Below are 19,048 nucleotides of genomic sequence, written 5' to 3' on the forward strand. Positions count from 1 at the left end.
AGAACAAATGGGATGTCATGCATTCAAGGAGCAGATCTGAGCCCAAATACATCCCTGCAATTACAGGAAGTTCTCACCTTAAGGGGAGCACAATTCATACAGACAGGTTAATTTGGTTCAAGCCCTCCGAGTGTCTGTAGGGAAGTGTCCTTATGGTCTCTGCCTCCACTGGCACTAGAGCAGGTCTCCCAGCCTACAGGTCCTGACTAAAACATGGGTTATGAAGCCTCTGATAGTCAGACCCAGCCGTTTGCAGTTTTATTGATTTGTGCATCCTCTATTTTTTGTAAGCGGATCACCATACCAAAACATTGGGAACCACTGCACCAGAGGGAGGGAGCAGAGCTCAGCTCCACTTTCAAAAGGGTACAGAGCAGCTCACTGCTATCTGCCCCCCCTTTAGCCCTTTAAGGGGTTTCCCCCTCTTTCCATGCCAATCCACACAGTTGCATTATAATACAGGTCATCAGGAAAAGATAACATGAAGGGGGGGAAACGTCAGTGCCACGGGGGTACCGTTGTGATTACTGTCATATCTGTGCTTTCTTGGGAAAAAGAGAAAAGTGGAGAGGCAGCAATAAGTGGACTGGGAGTGGGGTATGGACACTGCTTCCATGCCATTTTCTGGCATTCCTTTTTTTTGGGGGGGGGGTGCCCTTGTGGGGAGCAATCTAAAAACCTGAAGAGAAACTTCACTGCTTAGTAATCATGCACAAGCTTCATTGAAACTAACAAAACCCTAGCAGTAAATTATGAGGCAATTAATGGTGTGGGTGGGGTGCTAGCAGAATTCAGCACATGAAGCTTCTAGGTATGTGAAGAGTCACCTGTCCATTACTGCAGATCCAAGACAGAAGGCTGGTTCCAAAGCTGGCCATCTGTCTATCACCCACTTGATCCCCTCCAATGGCACCCAGAAGCCACATTCAGCATGGTGTCGTTATAGTGACTGCCATGCTCTCAGAGACACTCTTGTCATGGAAGCTCACTGGGTGACCTTGGGCCAGTCACACACTCTGCTTAACCTACATGCATAGGGTTGTTTTAAGGTTCAATTGGAGTAAAGGGAGACTGTTGAAAGCCACCTTAGGTTCCCATTAGGAAGTAAATAAATTAACAAATCCAGCTACTTCATCCTGCCTCATAAAGATGGAGGCTCAGATAGCAGCCGCTGCCAAGTCCGCGTTTTTTCACCTTAGGCGGGCAAGGCAGTTGGCCCCCTTCCTGGAGCGCGACGACCTAGCAACAGTGATCCATGCTACGGTCACCTCGAGATTGGACTACTGTAATGCCCTCTACATGGGGCTGCCCCTGTCACGAACTCGGAAATTGCAGCTGGTGCAGAATGCCGCGGCCCGGCTGTTACTGGGTCTCCCAAAGTGGGGACACATTCAGCCGGGTCTCCGGACCCTGCACTGGCTTCCAGTGATATACCGAGTCCGGTACAAGGTGCTGGTTATCACCTTTAAAGCCCTATATGGCTTGGGACCTGTCTACCTGAAGGACCGTCTTTCCCCACATGTTCCCCAGAGAGTACTGAGGTCGGGAACACAAAATCTCCTTACTGTCCCTGGGCCGAAAGAAGCCCATTTGAAATCCACCAGAGAAAGGGCTTTCTCTGTTATGGCCCCTACATGGTGGAATCAGTTGCCGGAAGAGGTGAGGGCCCTGCGGGACCTTGTTCAGTTCCGCAGGGCCTGTAAGACGACCCTCTTCCAGCTAGCCTATACCTAGCTTGAGAATTTAATGCAACTTGCCAGAGTTCTTTTATATACATTTCGAATATTTATTAATATTTATGGTTTTATCTGTTTTAAATGTTTATTCTCTTATATGTTTAAATATTGCTTAATTTTATGCTGGATCTATTGTTGGAAGCCACCCTGAGCCACCCGTGGGAAGGGCGGGATATAAATTCTAAATAAATAAATAAATAAATAAAAAAAAGCCCTGCCTCTAGCAAATGAGTGGAGAGGAACTGAACAGGAAGTGGAACGAGGCCAGCTGGTGTTGTTCAATATTGGTGGTTGCAACTTGGCAAAGTCTCTCTTTCCCTTTGCCAGCTTACCTGGTGTAAACCAAAGAACTTCAAACAGTGTAAAGTAAGAACTTCATACAGCCAAATAGCAGAGAATGGTGTAAAACAGTCAAATAGCAGAGAATGATGATTGTCTCTCTGCTTAATGGACAGAATGCTGATGGAAACGATGCACTGTTTTGTTCAGGCCAGGAGTTTCCAGTTGGGAGGCGGGGGCTCTTGTGCTTTTTTAACCAGCGGTAGGATATGTCCAAATTTCAAAGCATTCCTAGGCATCACTGTATATGTGGGCTGGGAAATGCTTCACCTTTTGAATTCCAGTTTGGCAAGCAGTTCCTCAAGACCACCCTTTTCGATAGCACCTCTAAACCTCTGAGCATGTGTAAAGTCTGATTTACCTATGCCTGGTTCTACCCCAGCATTCCTCCAAGAAGTTCAAAGCTGTGTATGTGATTTTCCCCTCTCATTTATCCACACAACAACCCTGTGTGGTAGGTTAGGGTGAGTGATACAAGATCACTCAGTGAATTTGATGGCTGAGTAGGGGATGGGATTGAACTCAGAACCAGAAGTGACCCTCTAAACACTGCACTGACTCTCAATGTCCCCTTCTCCCCACCAGGATTTTTTAAAAAGGACTAAAAGGTCACTTTATAAATAGTCCATTGCTCCTTCTAGCTGCTTTGACTGACAGTAGCTCTAGGAGGTCTCAAGCAGATAAGAACATAAGAAAAGCCATGTTGGATTAGGCCAACTGCCCATCCAGTCCAACACTCTGTAACACACACACACTGTGGCTAATAGCCACTGATGGACCTCTGCTCCATATTTTTATCTAACCCCCTCTTAAGCTGGCTATGCCTGTAGCCGCCACCACCTCCTGTGGCAGTGAATTCCACGTGTTAATCACCCTTTGGGTGAAGAAGTACCTCCTTTTATCCCTTCTAACCTGACTGCTCAGCAATTTCATCAAATGCCCACGAGTTCTTGTATTGTGAGAAAGGGAGAAAAGTACTTCTTTCTCTACCTTCTCCATCCCATGCATAATCTTGTAAACCTCTATCATGTCACCCCGCAGTCGACGTTTCTCCAAGCTAAAGAGCCCCAAGCATTTTAACCTTTCTTCATAGGGAAAGTGTTCCAAGCCTGTTATCATTCTAGTTGCCCTTTTCTGCACTTTTCCCAATGCTATAATATCCTTTTTGAGGTGCGGTGACCAGAATTACACACAGATCTAGTGATGTCAGGGGTTGAACCTGTGACCTTCTGCATTTAAACCATGGACTCTGCTACTGGGCCACAATCCCAGAAGGCGCTGGCTCAATAGCCAGTGGAGGTAATTTCTTTTTAAAAGGCGCAACTGCTAGAAAACAGAGAAGCCACAAAGAAAACAGGGATCGCGTGAGCTTTCTCCAGCTAAAATCTTTCCTGGCAACCAGTCAGAAGGATGACATTGCAGTCAAGTCAACAGAATGTGACCCAGGTTAGGAACCCCTGGCTGTGTCAGGGAACAAAAGGACTGGTGAGTGAGAGAAGACCCAAGTGTAATTAAATGAAGAAGCAAACAGAGACGTCATTTCCTGCAAACCTTTACTTGTACTGGTAAAACCCAATAAAGACTGGAAATTCAACTGGCATCTCCATAGGTTACCAGTGGAATGAGTTTGCACTTCTCAGAATCTAACATCAGAAGGCGCCCCGCTAAGGAATGCAGCCTACAGTCTCATGAAATGACTGCAGCAGTTCCTCCAAAGCCTGCGACAGACCAAAATCCATGTAGCCTCATCCAGACATGTAGCAAATCTGTACAGCTGTGAGGGCTGTTTGTCTCCAGTAGGGGGCGGGCTGCTTCTGCCTCCGCCAGCCTTCCTCCTCCCTGAGAGATTCATCTTCCCTTGGCCTAGTCTCTCTCCAAATGGCGGTATTTTTTGCGCAACACAGACACCTGGTCTTTGAAGAGCACAGGGTCCAGGCGGAATTGAGAATGCACCAAAGGCATGTAACCGAACCAGGCCACAAACTGGTTCACGCATTCCTGGCGCTGGGAGAAACGAAGGTTCCCGTTGGAAGTAGGAGCACTCTTCAACAGCTGCGGAGACATAAAGGAAGGCCACAGGAAGATGTTTGCTGAGGGTCAAGAGCAAACTGTTGGAACTTTACAACTCTTTGGTAATCTTTTTGACAATGGCTAAGGGGGGGTCGGTCCCGGGGCCGAGGTTGAAAATGGCTCAGACCAGTCCTTATGGCAATGCAAGCCAGCCTTGAGGGGCCAGTCAGCACAAATTCGGCCTCTTGTATCATCACTGGGGGGAGGGTCAACTTTCATGTTGAAGATGAAGAAGAAGATGATATTGGATTTATATCCCGCCCTCCACTCCGAAGAGTCTCAGAGCGGCTCACAGTCTCCTTTCCCTTCCTCCCCCCCACAACAGACACACTGTGAGGTAGATGAAGATATTGGATTTATACCCCGCCCTCCACTCCGAAGAGTCTCAGAGCGGCTCACAATCTCCTTTCCCTTCCTCCCCCACAACAGACACCCTGTGAGGTAGATGAAGATATTGGATTTATATCCCGCCCTCCACTCCGAAGAGTCTCAGAGCGGCTCACAATCTCCTTTCCCTTCCTCCCCCACAACAGACACCCTGTGAGGTGGGTGGGGCTGGAGAGGGCTCTCACAGCAGCTGCCCTTTCAAGGACAACGTCTGCCGGAGCTATGGCTGACCCAAGGCCATTCCAGCAGCTGCAAGTGGAGGAGTGGGGAATCAAACCCGGTTCCCCCAGATAAGAGAGCTCTGGCTGACCCAAGGCCATTCCAGCAGCTGCAAGTGGAGGAGTGGGGAATCAAACCCGGTTCCCCCAGATAAGAGAGCTCTGGCTGACCCAAGGCCATTCCAGCAGGTGCAAGTGGAGGAGTGGGGAATCAAACCCGGTTCTCCCAGATAAGAGTCCGCACACTTAACCACTACACCAAACTGGCTCTCCGTCATGTTGTCCCCATTACCTGGGAGCTGCATGTAGGTAAACAGATCCTATGCTACAAGGTTAACATCTAAAAATGACCCCACAGAATACCAGGATAGCCTCCATTCCTGCCTTTTACTCCCCTTGTTGACCCGTCTGTGCCCAGTACCTGCGGCAAAGGAACATCTCTGTGCTGTTTCTTTTGGGTCACTTTGATGGGAGGTAGTTTTGTGACAGCTGAAACCAGGAAGTTCATCAATATGTCCTCACAGCTGGCAATCTGATCAATGAAGTTCCTTATTCTCGCAGGCAAATAATGGGTAAAGAGACTGTGATAATACCTAGGGATGGAAGGAGTGGGGGAAGGAAAAGAGAAATGTCACTGTTAATGTTATGTTCAGGCCTGGTTACCAGCAGAGGCAAGGTTTTTATTGGTCCTCAGGTCCAAATTGCTGATAGCTTTCCATGGCAGGGATCTGGTAAATAGTAGTACATTTAATGAAAACTTGCTACAAGAATGCCCTTATATCAAAGTTTCTCATAAAATGAGGGAAGCCCAATTGGGGGAGAGGGGGGAATTCCCTGAACTCATCTAATCAAGGCTTTCTCAGCAATAACCGCTAACAGCCACAGCTTGCAGTTGCCACCCAGAATCTTTCAATTTCTCAATGAAGTTGGAGAAAGTTTCCTTTTTGTTTAGCTTCCTTTCCTACTTGGTTTTCCTACCCAAAGGCCTGCAAGAAACACAAAGCATACATTGTTATCATTTCCCTATTTGAGACTCACCACAACTCTGCGATGCAGGTTAGGCTGAGACAGAGCGAGTTTTATGGCCTCGGGCAAGACTGGCTGAACTGTGGCTCGGGAGCCACATGTGGCTCTTTCACACACATTGTGTGGCCCCCACTGCCCTGTCAGTCACCCAAGTGTCTTTAAATCCCTTCTCCAAGCCAAGCCAAGCCAAGCCAGCCAGTGGCTTGGAGAAAGCATTTAATGTTTCCTTCCTTCCTTCCTTCCTTCCTTCCTTCCTTCCTTCCTTCCTTCCTTCCTTCCTTCCTTCCTTCCTTCCTTCCTCCCTCCCTCCCTCCCTCCCTCCCTCAAATATCTGGTATTCCTGCCTTGTGGCTCTCAAGCATCTTTGTTTATTCTCTGTAGCTCTTATGTTAAGCAAGTTTGGCCACCCCTGACCTAAGCTCTAACTACGTATTATGTTTTCCTTGCCTCCTCTTTGGGTTTTGGAAACCAGACATGAGGAGAAAGTTCTCCCCACGTGATGTGATCCCATTCCGGACTGGTCCCCCATGTCCCTGGGAACTGAGTTCCCAGCCAGGAAGTCCAAGCATTCGCTTGACCGACAGGTCCCAGGAAGATGTAAGGAAATGGAACAGGTAGTGAGGCCCTGAGAAGGATCATTCCACCACGCTGGGAGAAAGGTGGATGAAGAGGGAACTGAAAGGGGAAGCTTTGGCTGCTGAGTATCCTGCTTGATCATGGTTCTGGGGTGAGCATTCTGGATATGGCCTTGCCACTCCAACTTCCATACACCTGTCTGGTCTTCTTTAAAATGTTTCCTGAAGGCAACACATCCCATTATTTACTGAGTACAGGGGCTCCTTTCTGACTCTCCTGAAACTTCTGTCCATCACTGTCACTCACGGATCCAAGTTCTAACTAAGCCCTCTTCATGTTAACAGTGACCACTCATACAATCTATCTACAGTGTATACTGTTTTGTACATGCACTAATTCTCATGTTATGTTCACCCCTGTACACCTCCATGTGTGATTTAAACCCCACATTTATCCAGGTATTGGCCCCCAGTTTCATTTATAAGAACATAAGAGAAGCCATGTTGGATCAGGCCAACGGCCCATCCAGTCCAACACTCTGTGCCACATAAGAACATAAGAGAAGCCCTGTTGGATCAGGCCAATGGCCCCTCCAGTCCAACACTCTGTGTCACATAAGAACATAAGAGAAGCCATGTTGGATCAGGCCAATGGCCCCTCCAGTCCAACACTCTGTGTCACACAGTGGCAAAAAATTTTTATATATACAGACACTCTGTGGCTAATAGCCACTGATGGACCTGTGCTCCATATTTTTATCTAAACCCCTCTTGAAGGTGGCTATACTTGTGGCCGTCACCACCTCCTGTGGCAGTGAATTCCACATGTTAATCACCCTTTGGGTGAAGAAGTACTTCCTTTTATCCGTTTTAACCTGTCTGCTCAGCAATTTCATCGAATGCCCACGAGTTCTTGTATTGTGAGAAAGGGAGAAAAGTACTTCTTTCTCTACTTTCTCCATCCCATGCATTATCTTGTAAACCTCTATCATGTCACCCCGCAGTCGACGTTTCTCCAAGCTAAAGAGTCCCAAGCGTTTCAACCTTTCTTCATAGGGAAAGTGCTCCAGCCCTTTAATCATTCTAGTTGCCCTTCTCTGGACTTTCTCCAATGCTATAATATCCTTTTTGAGGTGCGGCGACCAGAATTGCACACAGTACTCCAAATGAGACCGCACCATCGATTTGTACAGGGGCATTATGATCCTGGCTGATTTGTTTTCAATTCCCTTCCTAATAATTCCCAGCATGGCGTTGGCCTTTTTTATTGCAGACGCGCACTGTCTTGACATTTTCAGTGAGTTATCTACCACGACCGCACGATTTATAAAGTATGGGTGCAGTTCTTTCTTACAAACAGATGTAGGCATGAAACGTATACGTTGCACAACCATTCACTTTAACAGGTGAAGAGAAGTCTGGGGTGAAAGATTGCTTTCTGTGTACTGTCTCCATCTGGTTCTTGATTTTGGAAATGACACTATGGCTCTCTGAGGGTGTTTAGGTGGTTGCACTTCCTCAGTGTGTATTTTAAAGCCCAGAAACCTAACCAGAAAGGTGCTCTAACCTCTCCCTTTCCTCTCATCTCTCATTTTTGGGGGGGTGGGCACTGGGGCAACCGGAACTGCATCCAACCACTCTAAATGTCGGATGCACCATGTGTTCCTATAACGGCATTGCAAAGCTTGCTTCTTGATACCAATCCCATTTTTTGAATAACAACCCATTTTTTGAGGAAGGACACCTGTGGTAGAATGCAGCTCCAGTGAGGACCATGGAAACTTCATTTGTCCACTTGGAGGTGTAACTCCATTGGTTCCTGCTGGTATCCCAAAAGTGGCTACGCATGGGAAAGCCAACAATCCGATCAGGGAAGCTTCTCCACACCGTAAAGGCAAAATCAACCTGGAGAATCACAGAAGTTGTGGGGAAAGGACAAAACACACCAAGCGTTAAAGAAAGAAAAGCTATAAACCATCATCCCTACTCTGGTATACTTATTGACTGAAATCCTAAGAACATTTCTGTAGTAGAAAACTGGACCGATTGCTTCCTTAAGTAGACTTGTCATGAACATATGAAGCTGCCTTATACTGAATCAGACCCTCGGTCCATCAAAGTCAGTATCGTCTTCTCAGACTGGCAGCGGCTCTCCAGGGTCTCAAGCTGAGGTTTTTCACACCTATTTGCCTGGACCCTTTTTAGTTGGAGATGCCAGGGATTGAACCTGGGACCTTCTGCTTCCCAAGCAGAGGCTCTACCACTGAGCCACCGTCCCTCCCCAAACATATGAACATATGAAGCTGCCTTATACTGAATCAGACCCTTGGTCCATCAAAGTCAGTATTGTCTTCTCAGACTGGCAGCGGCTCTCCAGGGTCTCAAGCTGAGGTTTTTCACACCTATTTGCCTGAACCCCTTTTTGGAGATGCCAGGGATTGAACCTGGGACCTTCTGCTTCCCAAGCAGATGCTCTACCACTGAGCCACCGTTCCTTGTTTGACTTCATGTTCAGGTTCCTTCTGTGTGTTTTTAAAATTTTCTTCTGCAAATGCAGCCACTGGGACTACTTCATCAAGGAAGAAAGTGGCACAGAGAAGGAGAAAGGGCATTCAAAACCCTTTTCCTCCCTGGGGTGTTTTAGCACTAGAAACAGCCACCCTGGGTAAAAAGGTGCATGAGTGCCTTTTTCAGTGAGAAATCTGTTGAAGAGAAGAGAGTTCGAAGTGCCCATCTTTCTTCCTCTCCATAAAGCAATCCCCAGAGCTAAATTTGCAGAAGAGAGAAGTCATTTAAAAATAAACATGGGGAAAACTGTAAAACAAAATCAAGTCCTTAACGGAATTCAAGAGCCAATTCAAGCTAAAGAGTGTGGCATAAGTCCATTCCAGACTGCAGAGTGGATTCAACCAATTTTTCCACTGATGAAAAAGGGAGAAGATTATTGTTGACTACCCAAAAGGTGATGATGGTGAACATCGTACTTGCACGGACAAAAGGCATTTGTGATAGTGGCTCTAGAAAGGAGGGGAATTAGGTGAGACTGCGTGAAAAAGCTGGCTGGATCCAACCCTATCTATAAAACTTCTCAGCTCCTTAGCCATGAAACGGGGCTGCAGTGTTTCAGAATCCTGGGATCCAGCCAGAAGTCATTATGTAGAAAAAGAGGTGCCAGAGCTCATTAGCACAACTCATCTGCATAACTCATTTGCATATGCCACACACCCCTGACATCAGCGGAAGGGGTACTCAATTATATCAGCTCAGCATCTACCTTAAAATGCTTCTTGAATTATGGTTGTCATCATAAAACCTTACTCCCATCATACCTTCCAAATTACTTTCTGCTCTTTGGCCACGGTGGCATGATGAAGATTCCCATCCATCTGCTTTATATGTTTTGGCTATTTTTCCATTTTTCATGGGGAAAAATATTAGAAAGTTTGTCAAATCTTAGAGTTCAGCCAAATTCTCACAAGGAGTTTGTGCAATGGAGCCCAGAAGCAAGTATTTGGGGGTAGGGGTAAGAAAGAAAGAGCACAATAAAATATAGAGGTTCCGGAGCTCCACTCCTGGGAGCTCCTGCTGAGATCCAGCTATTTCACAAGTCAGCATGCAGTGCCAAATTCCCTGAAGGTGGAGAGCCAATAACTCAGGGGAAAGCATTCCAGCCTAAGCGTCTCCTTGATTCTCTTTTCACATGAGGGGCATTTTTAAAGTGGGGCAGTGTGCAAATGAGTACTTCCTCAATCCGTTTCTTGAAGCGAGGCAACCTCTGGAAGACTATCCTCGGTTTCCCCCTAAATCAAAATGCAGGATACATTTCCGTATGGGGGAGTTGAAGGGTGATGTCAGGGGGTGTGGCATATGCAAATGAGTTATTCAAATGAATTGTGCTAATAAGCTCTGGCACCTCTTTTGACATTTTTGTATGGGGGAGTTCCGAGGTGACCTCTCAGGTACATCCCTTTCCTAGTCAGTTCTCAGGAAAAACCGACACACCTGTACAAAAAACACCCTTTGCCCCAGCCCCAAGCATGTTACTCATCCGAGCCTCTTGTGAGAAAAGGACCTCTCCCCCACTGTTCACCACTCCCTATCACAATTAAATGCTAGAGCATCAAATCACATGCCCAAGGCCATTCTGCCTACCTGGCACAAGAATCCTGTGTACTGGGAAGCAACGCTGGGCTGGGTTCTGTGGGGCTTGTGGTTGAATGTCATGCATGCAACAGCACTGTGAGAAATTAACCTGGGTGTGGAGTGTGTGGTATTGTGCAGGTCGTTGTTACTCAGCAGGTGTCTTCTCGAATGTGCATGCTTAGGTCAGTGCTGTTGAGCGCAAGGAGCCCGGCTCCCAACCGAACAAAGAGCTTACAAGAAACAGATAACCCCAGGACTTTCCTTCAGTGCTGGAGATCAGTCTTGGAGCCCATGAAGGGGAATAAAAATCTGACAACTGCCCTAAGCATGCACAGAGGATTTCTGTCGAACACTTGGTAGCTTTGATCTAACTCATATATATCTGAGTTTCAGCTCAAGGAGTGAAACTTCCAAGCAGATGCCAGGAATGTAGACAGTTAAATTGGTATACTTTAAAGTCTGCAGTACAGACAGAACTTGACGGAATGCCTTTCTGCATCCAGGAGTTTTGCTCACATGGAAAGTCCCTTCAGGAAAAGGGGCACCCAGACTATGGAATGGCCTTGTGGGCATGACTTCTTTGGCTCCCTTTTTTGACTCCTACAATCTGGAGAAAAACGTAATCCTCATTTTCTCTTAAGTACTGGCTGAGTACTCAACAGACCTCAGGGCATACTTCACGAAACATTTAGTTCTGTGATCACTCTAATATATAGATTTTTATTTTTAGTTTATTTTTGCAAAGGCAGCTGCTGGAGCTGCCTTTTTGATGCAGAGAGCAGCACAGAAGGAGAAGGGAGGCTTTAGCCCTCTATTCCCCTGCCATTTCATGACTGAAAATGTCACTCTGCTTTTTACCCCCTTTTTGGGGGGGGGGGAGGGATACAAGAACCCATGATGTATAGTTTCAATCTAAGTATTATTTTTGAAAATAGCTGCTGTTATGGTTATGGCATGATAAATAACGGTGCCCATCTGAACAAGCGAAGGTTGTTTAAGAACGGGAAAATCTCTGATTTAAAATAAATCATTAGTGATAGAGATAATTAGTCCACCCAGCTTTGCCCATCCACTGTCCCTCTGGGCTGAGAGTGAATTCCTAAAGATAAAAAAATGTTTCAATGATCCTGAAAGATATTTCCATTCATCTGCTTTACTCTCAGCATGGCTTTGGAGTGGGGTGGGGGTTCAGAGTAATTTTTAAAAACTGCTATTTATTTTTGTTGTTCTAAGAAACAGCTTTTGGGGGGGGATGATATTTATATGCATTTCAATGCGAACAGCTTTTACTTTCTAAAGTACAAGTGGATGTTTTGGTTTGATGTCCGGGTTCTAGACATTTCTGTTAAGGCCATCACTGATCCTTCTCCGTTTCTTTGCAGCCCCAGTTTGAAATATGTCAGCCCCCACCAAGTAAGGAGCAGATCTCAAAGCTGAAGGGGAGCTGACTGCTTCAAAATTGCTCCCCCTTGGCCCTTCTTCATTTCACACTGTGGTGAATGAGGTGATCTGAGAACTGCGCCCACACTCCACCACCCCCAAGATGGCTGCTCTTTGATTCATATATTTTGGACATCTTTGTGCATGATGGATGAGAAAGTTCAAGGGCCTCAAGTCCATGCCTCACCTCATCAGTTGAAAGGCTGGTGTGTTCATCTAGGCTTAGCACAGCCTCAGTCCCAAGAGCTGAGTAAGGCAAAAACCGGTCGCTGACCTTTAAAGAAGACCGAAGAAAAGAGGTCCGTGAATGGGCAGGCCAGAAAAATAGCTTTATCCTCAGCATTACAAAGAGCACTTTCTCTTTGACAGGCAAATCCATCATCCAGTACAAAAAGGTGAAAGGAGGCTCAGCCAACTGGTCTTCTCCTGTCCTCTTTAGAAATTAGGTATATTGCAGAGCTGCCCAAGAATAACCTGAGTTGCATGCCACAGTATGCAGAATGTAGGTTCCTGAGAATTTAAAGTTTTCTTGTTCTTAAATGGCTATTTCTAAGTCCCTATTAGGACTGTCAGCCTCCCGGTGGAACCTGAAGATCTCCCAGAATTACAAGTGATTTCCAGATAACAGAGATCAGCTCCCCTGGAGAAAACAGCAGTTTTGGGGAGTGGAATTTATGGCATTATATCCTGCTGAGCTCCCTCTCCTCCCCAGTCTCGAAGCTCAACCCCCAAATCTCCAAGAATTTCTCAACTTTGAACTGGCAGCCCTGGTCCACATGGTTGCAGAGACAAGCTTAAAGACAACGCTTGAACACACAGGAATACATGAAGCTGCCTTGAACAAACCGCTGGCCCATCAAAGGCTACTCAGACTGCCAGCAGCTCTTTAGAAGAAGAAGATGATGATATTGGATTTATATCCCGCCCTCCACTCTGAAGAGTCTCAGAGCGGCTCACAATCTCCTTTACCTTCCTCCCCCACAACAAACATCCTGTGAGGTGGGTGGGGCTGGAGAGGGCTCTCACAGCAGCTGCCCTTTCAAGGACAACCTCTGCCAGAGCTATGGCTTACCCAAGACCATTCCAGCAGGTGCAAGTGGAGGAGTGGGGAATCAAACCCGGTTCTCCCAGATAAGAGTCCGCACACTTAACCACTACACCAAACTGGCTTCTCCACCCAAGCTGACCCAGTTGCCCACTTACTTTGCTGCTGGCATGGATGATGGTCAAAGGAACAGTCGTCTGCGGCCATTTGGTGCTCAGGGGCGGTGGTTTCTCACAGCTCCACAGAACTACAATCTTTACAAACAAAATAAAAAAGCAAGGGAGGGGAAAAAAGCAAAGTAAGCCTCAAAGTAGGAGAACAGCTTGGAAAAGGGCACTGCACAGGGTCAAACGGGGCCATCATTCTGCCATCGCTGGGCCACCATTCTGTCTCCTGGACAGTTACGATGCGGGCACCGCACCCCAGCACCTGGGAGTACCATGACATCTGACAACACGATTCTTGGCATCTGCTTGCTTCTTGAGCCACAGAATAAGATACAAAGGGTCTTTAATAGAACAGGGGAGGGGGGGGAACCAGAGCGCTTCAAATTGTGCTTTTGCCACAAACACACACTTTCCTCTGTCTCTGGGCTTGCCAACCTACCCCTTTGATCGCACAGGGGCAGACCTCTCCAGGCGTTTTGGAACAATGAAACTTAACAGTGGTGCTTCAGAAGAGCCCTGGAGAGATCACCTTCACATCACCCATACAGAAGCAGCTATTCTGATTTTTTTTGGGGGGGGGGGAGTTGTCGGAAAGAGGGAAAATGGGACCAACGCTTGTAGGACTAGGAAGATCCAATAATAAATTTAATAATAATAAATTTATTTTTGTATCCCGCCCTCCCCCGCCAAAGGCAGGCTCAGGGCGGCTCACAGACATGGTACAACCATGATTTCAATAAAATACAATCAATACAATAAAACAAATTAAAATACAATTAAATTACATTTATAAATTAGGTTAAAATTAAATAAGACAGCCGTTATGTGTTAGTAATTAAGGTGCTACAATTCACAGACATATATAAGATGGCTAGAAGTTAATTTAGCCGGGTTCTGTCTTAAAAGCGAGCTGAAAGAGAGCGGTTTTCCAAGCCCTGCGAAACTGATTCAGGTCCCGCAGGGCTCGCACCACCTCTGGAAGTTGATTCCACCATCGGGGGGCCATTGTTGAGAAGGCTTGCTCCCTCGTTGTTTTCAATCTAGCCTCTCTTGGCCCAGGGATTTTTAAAAGGTTTTGGGAACTGGATCTCAGTGCTCTCTGGGGAACATATGGGGAGAGGCGGTCCCTAAGGTAGGCAGGTCCTCAGTCACATAGGGCTTTAAAGGTAATAACCAGCACCTTATAGCGAACATGATACACAACCGGCAGCCAGTGCAGCTCCCGCAGCCCAGGCTGCACATGTTCCCACCGAGGTAGTCCCACTAACAGCCTGACCGCTGCGTTCTGCACTAACTGCAGTTTTCGCGTTCGGTATAAGGGCAGCCCCATGTAGAGGGCATTACAGTAGTCTAGCCTCGAGGTGACCAGATCCAGACTCTCCTGTTCACATGGGTGCCATCCTGGCTTTGCTGTGATCTTTCCCAAAACGTCACAGCCAATAATGTTTGGGAAAGATTGTGGAAAAGATATGGGAAACTCAGAAGCTGCATTGGAGCGCAGTGATGTTTTTGAGAATGCTTCCCAATAGCACCCTTTCTGTGTAATTTAACATCTAGGTGTAAGTGACTTCCCTCTTTTTGTTAAGTTTAAGATTTTTCCTGCAAAACTTAGCATTCCCCCTGCGTTGCAGAACTATCTTCCCCATCTGTACCTAGCCCTCTTGTGCGGGTTGTTTGATCTGCACACTGGGAACCGTTTTGACTCTAGATATAATGTTATAAAAACAACACAGCATTATCATCCAAGCTGTACCAAGAAAATGTGCACAAGAACAGAACAAAGGGTGGGAGAACATAGACTGACAAAAGATGCATGAGGAATAGGGTGCAGTTGTCTTGGAGTGTTTGGGGGCGTGAGTGGAACTTTGTTGTGATTTAAACATGAGGCTGGTGAGTGCCTCATGGGGACTTTATGCGAGCTCAGGGTGTTTGGGCACTTTGTGTGAGCTCAGGGTGTTTGGGGACTTTGTGCGAGCTCAGGGTGTTTGGGGACTTTGTGCGAGCTCAGGGTGTTTGGGGACTTTGTGCGAGCTCAGGGTGTTTGGGGACTTTGTGCGAGCTCAGGGTGTTTGGGGACTTGGTGCGAGCTCAGGGTGTTTGGGGACTTGGTGCGAGCTCAGGGTGTTTGGGGACTTTGTGCGAGCTCAGGGTGTTTGGGGACTTGGTGCGAGCTCAGGGTGTTTGGGGACTTGGTGCGAGCTCAGGGTGTTTGGGGACTTGGTGCGAGCTCAGGGTGTTTGGGGACTTGGTGCGAGCTCAGGGTGTTTGGGGACTTTGTGCGAGCTCAGGGTGCTGGGGACTTTGTGCGAGCTCAGGGTGTTTGGGGACTATGTGCGAGCTCAGGGTGTTTGGGGACTATGTGCGAGCTCAGGGTGTTTGGGGACTTTGTGCGAGCTCAGGGTGTTTGGGGACTTTGTGCGAGCTCAGGGTGTTTGGGGACTTTGTGCGAGCTCAGGGTGTTTGGGGACTTTGTGCGAGCTCAGGGTGTTTGGGGACTTTGTGCGAGCTCAGGGTGTTTGGGGACTTTGTGCGAGCTCAGGGTGTTTGGGGACTTTGTGCGAGCTCAGGGTGTTTGGGGACTTTGTGCGAGCTCAGGGTGTTTGGGGACTTTGTGCGAGCTCAGGGTGTTTGGGGACTTTGTGCGAGCTCAGGGTGTTTGGGGACTTTGTGTGAGCTCAGTGTATTGTTTTGCTCCAAGGTGGAATGTGCAAAAACTTCACCACAGACATCTGTGACGCTTGCAGACACTGTGCTGGTGAACAATACTAGGCATAAGCTGGAGGAGGATTCCCCCAACCTGACTCTTTCCCCACATCCAAACAGTTCCTAAGCATGGCAGAGTCCAATTCAACTTGTAACTCACCGTGCGGGGGGCAGGAGTACCCATCCCCCCATTCAACTTTTGCCCCAAACTAAAACTGAATCCTGCACACACAGCTGTGCAGCAGGAGAAGCCAATCCTCCCATGCTGTGGTTGCAAACCAAACCAGGCTCTGGTGCACCTGGGGACTTTGGGTCCCTGATGAAACGTCTGGCTGAGAAAAGAGCTAACCTGTGTAAACATACTGTCTAGTAGGGTTGCCAAGTCCAATTCAAGAAATATCTGGGGACTTTGGGGGTGGAGCCAGGAGACATTAGGGGTGGAGCCAAGGTCAAGGCTGTGACAAGCATCACTGACCTCCAAAGGGACTTCTGGCCATCACATTTAAAGGGACGGCACACCTTTTCAATTCCTTCCTTCCATAGGAAATAATGAAGGATAGGGGCACCTTCTTTTGGGGCTCATAGAATTGGACCCCCTGGTCCAATCTTTTTGAAACCTGGGGGGGTATTTTGGGGAGAGGCACTAGATGCTATACTGAAAATTTGGTGCCTCTACCCCAAAAAACAGCCCCTCCAGAGCCCCAGATACCCGCAGCTCAATTCTCCATGATTTTCTATGGGAATAAATCTCCATAGGGAATAACAGAGTTCCCAGCAGACATTTCCCTCCCCTCCCCCCGCTTTCTGACGACCCTGAAGCGGGGGGAGGGCCTCCAAACCGGGGGATCCCCTGCCCCCACCTGGAGATTGGCAACCCTACTGTCTAGTTAGGCCTTAACCCAGCATGCTTTGCATGGGTAGCAGTATAGTTTACACAGGATGCTGAGCCCGTGCATGTTTGCCTGGGGAAGCTCTTCTGCCTTGCCAGTTTCAAATTTAAAGAAGCCTAAGCCGGGGGTGTCAAACTCATTTGTTATGAGGGCTGGATCTGACATAAAAGAGACCTTGTTGGGCCAGGCCACGTCAGGCCCAGCCATGTGTGTACCTATTCAAAATTAGGTAGCAGAGATATAAATTTTATAAAGGACACAGACAAAAACAATTAATTTTTTTTTTTTAAAAAAAAACCTTAAAACATGCTTAAAACATTAGCGCTCATTGGTTTTAAAGGTGCTTTCTTTGTATTTCTCTCATGGGCTCCAGGGAACTGGACAAAGGAAGCTCTGGCTCTTTCCTTCCTTCCTCAAAGGAGGAGCCTCAGTCAATGGAGAAAATAGAGGCTTTGTTCTGTAGCTCCTGTGCAGCTGAGCAAGCCTTGCAAAGCAAGCTGTTACTCAGAATGAAGCAAGGTATAGGGAGAAGGAAGCAGATGGCAGCCAGTTGCTCGGGGGCCCGATAGGAGCCCTCTGGGAGCCTGATTCAGCCCCCGAACTGCATGTTTGACATCCCTGGCCTAAGCTTTTAAAGCCAACATGGACTTCCGATGAGATGTGATCCCCCAGTATTCAGAGAAGCTGGGATAAAAGTAGGAGTCTGGCCACATAAGTGTATTGACCCCTGAACCAGCAGAGGAGAACCACCTGCAAAAAGGAAACCTCTACCCATGCTGCTGGAAGGGGATGTGCGCTGGCATGGCAAATGCTCCTTCAAGGGTGGCCAAATTTGTCAGATGCGCCTTTGGAGATCTATGCATGTTTGCTTCCAGGCGGCCAGCTTCTGAGCCAACCCTTCCAGGTATTTCTTTAACTGCAGTCTGCTCTGTTCTGCTAGCTTAATTAAACAAAAAGTTTTGTATTATATCCAAACGGAAATGTTTGGTGAGAGACAATTTCCCCTGAAAGCGATGCAGGAAATTGCTCCCCCAGGTTTAAGGAGAACATCCGCATGATATTGTGTTCATTCCTACAACTTGCTTCTGCCATTGTAGCGGGGATGCATTTTGGTGCCCCTGCCTGGAAGCAAATAAATTTGGGAAGTCATCCCCCTTCTCGCCCTGTAGGTGACGTGAAAGACAGAGAGCTTTTCCCCCAATGCAGAAACCCCACCTACCTGGAGCTCTTAAAGAAACAGGTACTATTTCTTAGACTGGGGAATAGATTCGGTTGGGTAGCCACATTGGTCTGACTCTTTTATTATCTGTACCAATTTGCTGCTATCCACAGGCAGGGATTTTAGTGCTTTAGGTCCCATCCTGGGAAGGCGAGAGTGGCGGGGCAGCACATGCATTCGGAGCGAGTGCACACTTGGGGTAGAGAGTGCCCGGTGCCCCAGTAGGCAAGGTGGCACCCTAGGCACCCACCTACCTGGCCTACTCCTATAAGAACATAAGAGAAGCCATGTTGGATCAGGCCAACGGCCCATCAAGACCAACACTCTGTGTCACACAGTGGCAAAAAATTTTATATACACACATACAATGTGGCTAATAGCCACCGATGGACCTGTGCTCCATATTTCTATCTAAACCCCTCTTGAAGGTGGCCATACTTGTGGCCGCCACCACCTCCTGTGGCAGTGAATTCCACATGTTAATCACCCTTTGGGTGAAGAAGTACTTCCTTTTATCCGTTTCAACCTGTCTGCTCAGCAATTTCTATGCGCCGGCCCTGTCCCCCAGTCTTACCAAATGTGTTATTCCAATCCTACCTGTATTTGTTGCTCAATGACTTATGCAGCTTAACTCTAATAAGCCGTTTTTGGCAACTAGCCTCCCCCCCCCCCCCACCTATACATTTGAGGAAATCTATTTCAATCTGAAGGAACCTCCCGTTTGTTAACTTTTGTATTTGTATGCTAATTTACTGCTATTCACAGACTTTGCCAGCTGTCTTAGTCCAATCTCAGCTACGGTCACCCGGTTCCTTATGCATCTTGACTCTAACTAGCCCTTCCTGGCAACTAATCTTTCACCTTCTTTCTACCTATATGTAATGGCTGAAGAAGTTTTGTTTCATTGTATCTGAAGAAGCGTGCACGCGCACAAAAGCTTATATCTCGAATAAAACTTTGTGGGTCTTAAAGGTGCCAATGGACTCACACTTTTCAAAGATATCTTCACGTGGAGTTGCCAGAATGAAGTAGACTCGGTCTGCTCCTTTAACAACGGTTAGCTCTGCAGCAATGCCGTGGTGAAGCTCTG

General features: G+C 47.3%; 1 protein-coding gene across 1 annotated transcript in view; it reads right to left on the minus strand.

Moving 5' to 3' along the window:
- Positions 1-3,613: 3,613 nt before the first annotated feature.
- EXTL1 (exostosin like glycosyltransferase 1) overlaps positions 3,614-19,048 on the minus strand; it is an 87,753-nt gene continuing 72,318 nt past the window's right edge. The window contains exons 7-11 of the mRNA XM_060258104.1: positions 13,138-13,233; positions 12,122-12,208; positions 8,096-8,256; positions 5,172-5,343; positions 3,614-4,127 (exon numbers count right to left, since the gene is read on the minus strand). Coding sequence (XP_060114087.1) covers positions 3,939-4,127; positions 5,172-5,343; positions 8,096-8,256; positions 12,122-12,208; positions 13,138-13,233 — 705 coding nt within the window. The 3' untranslated portion in view covers positions 3,614-3,938. The remainder of the gene's footprint in view (positions 4,128-5,171; positions 5,344-8,095; positions 8,257-12,121; positions 12,209-13,137; positions 13,234-19,048) is intronic.

Source organism: Heteronotia binoei, chromosome 17, assembly GCF_032191835.1.
Source record: "Heteronotia binoei isolate CCM8104 ecotype False Entrance Well chromosome 17, APGP_CSIRO_Hbin_v1, whole genome shotgun sequence".
NCBI lineage: Eukaryota > Metazoa > Chordata > Lepidosauria > Squamata > Gekkonidae > Heteronotia > Heteronotia binoei.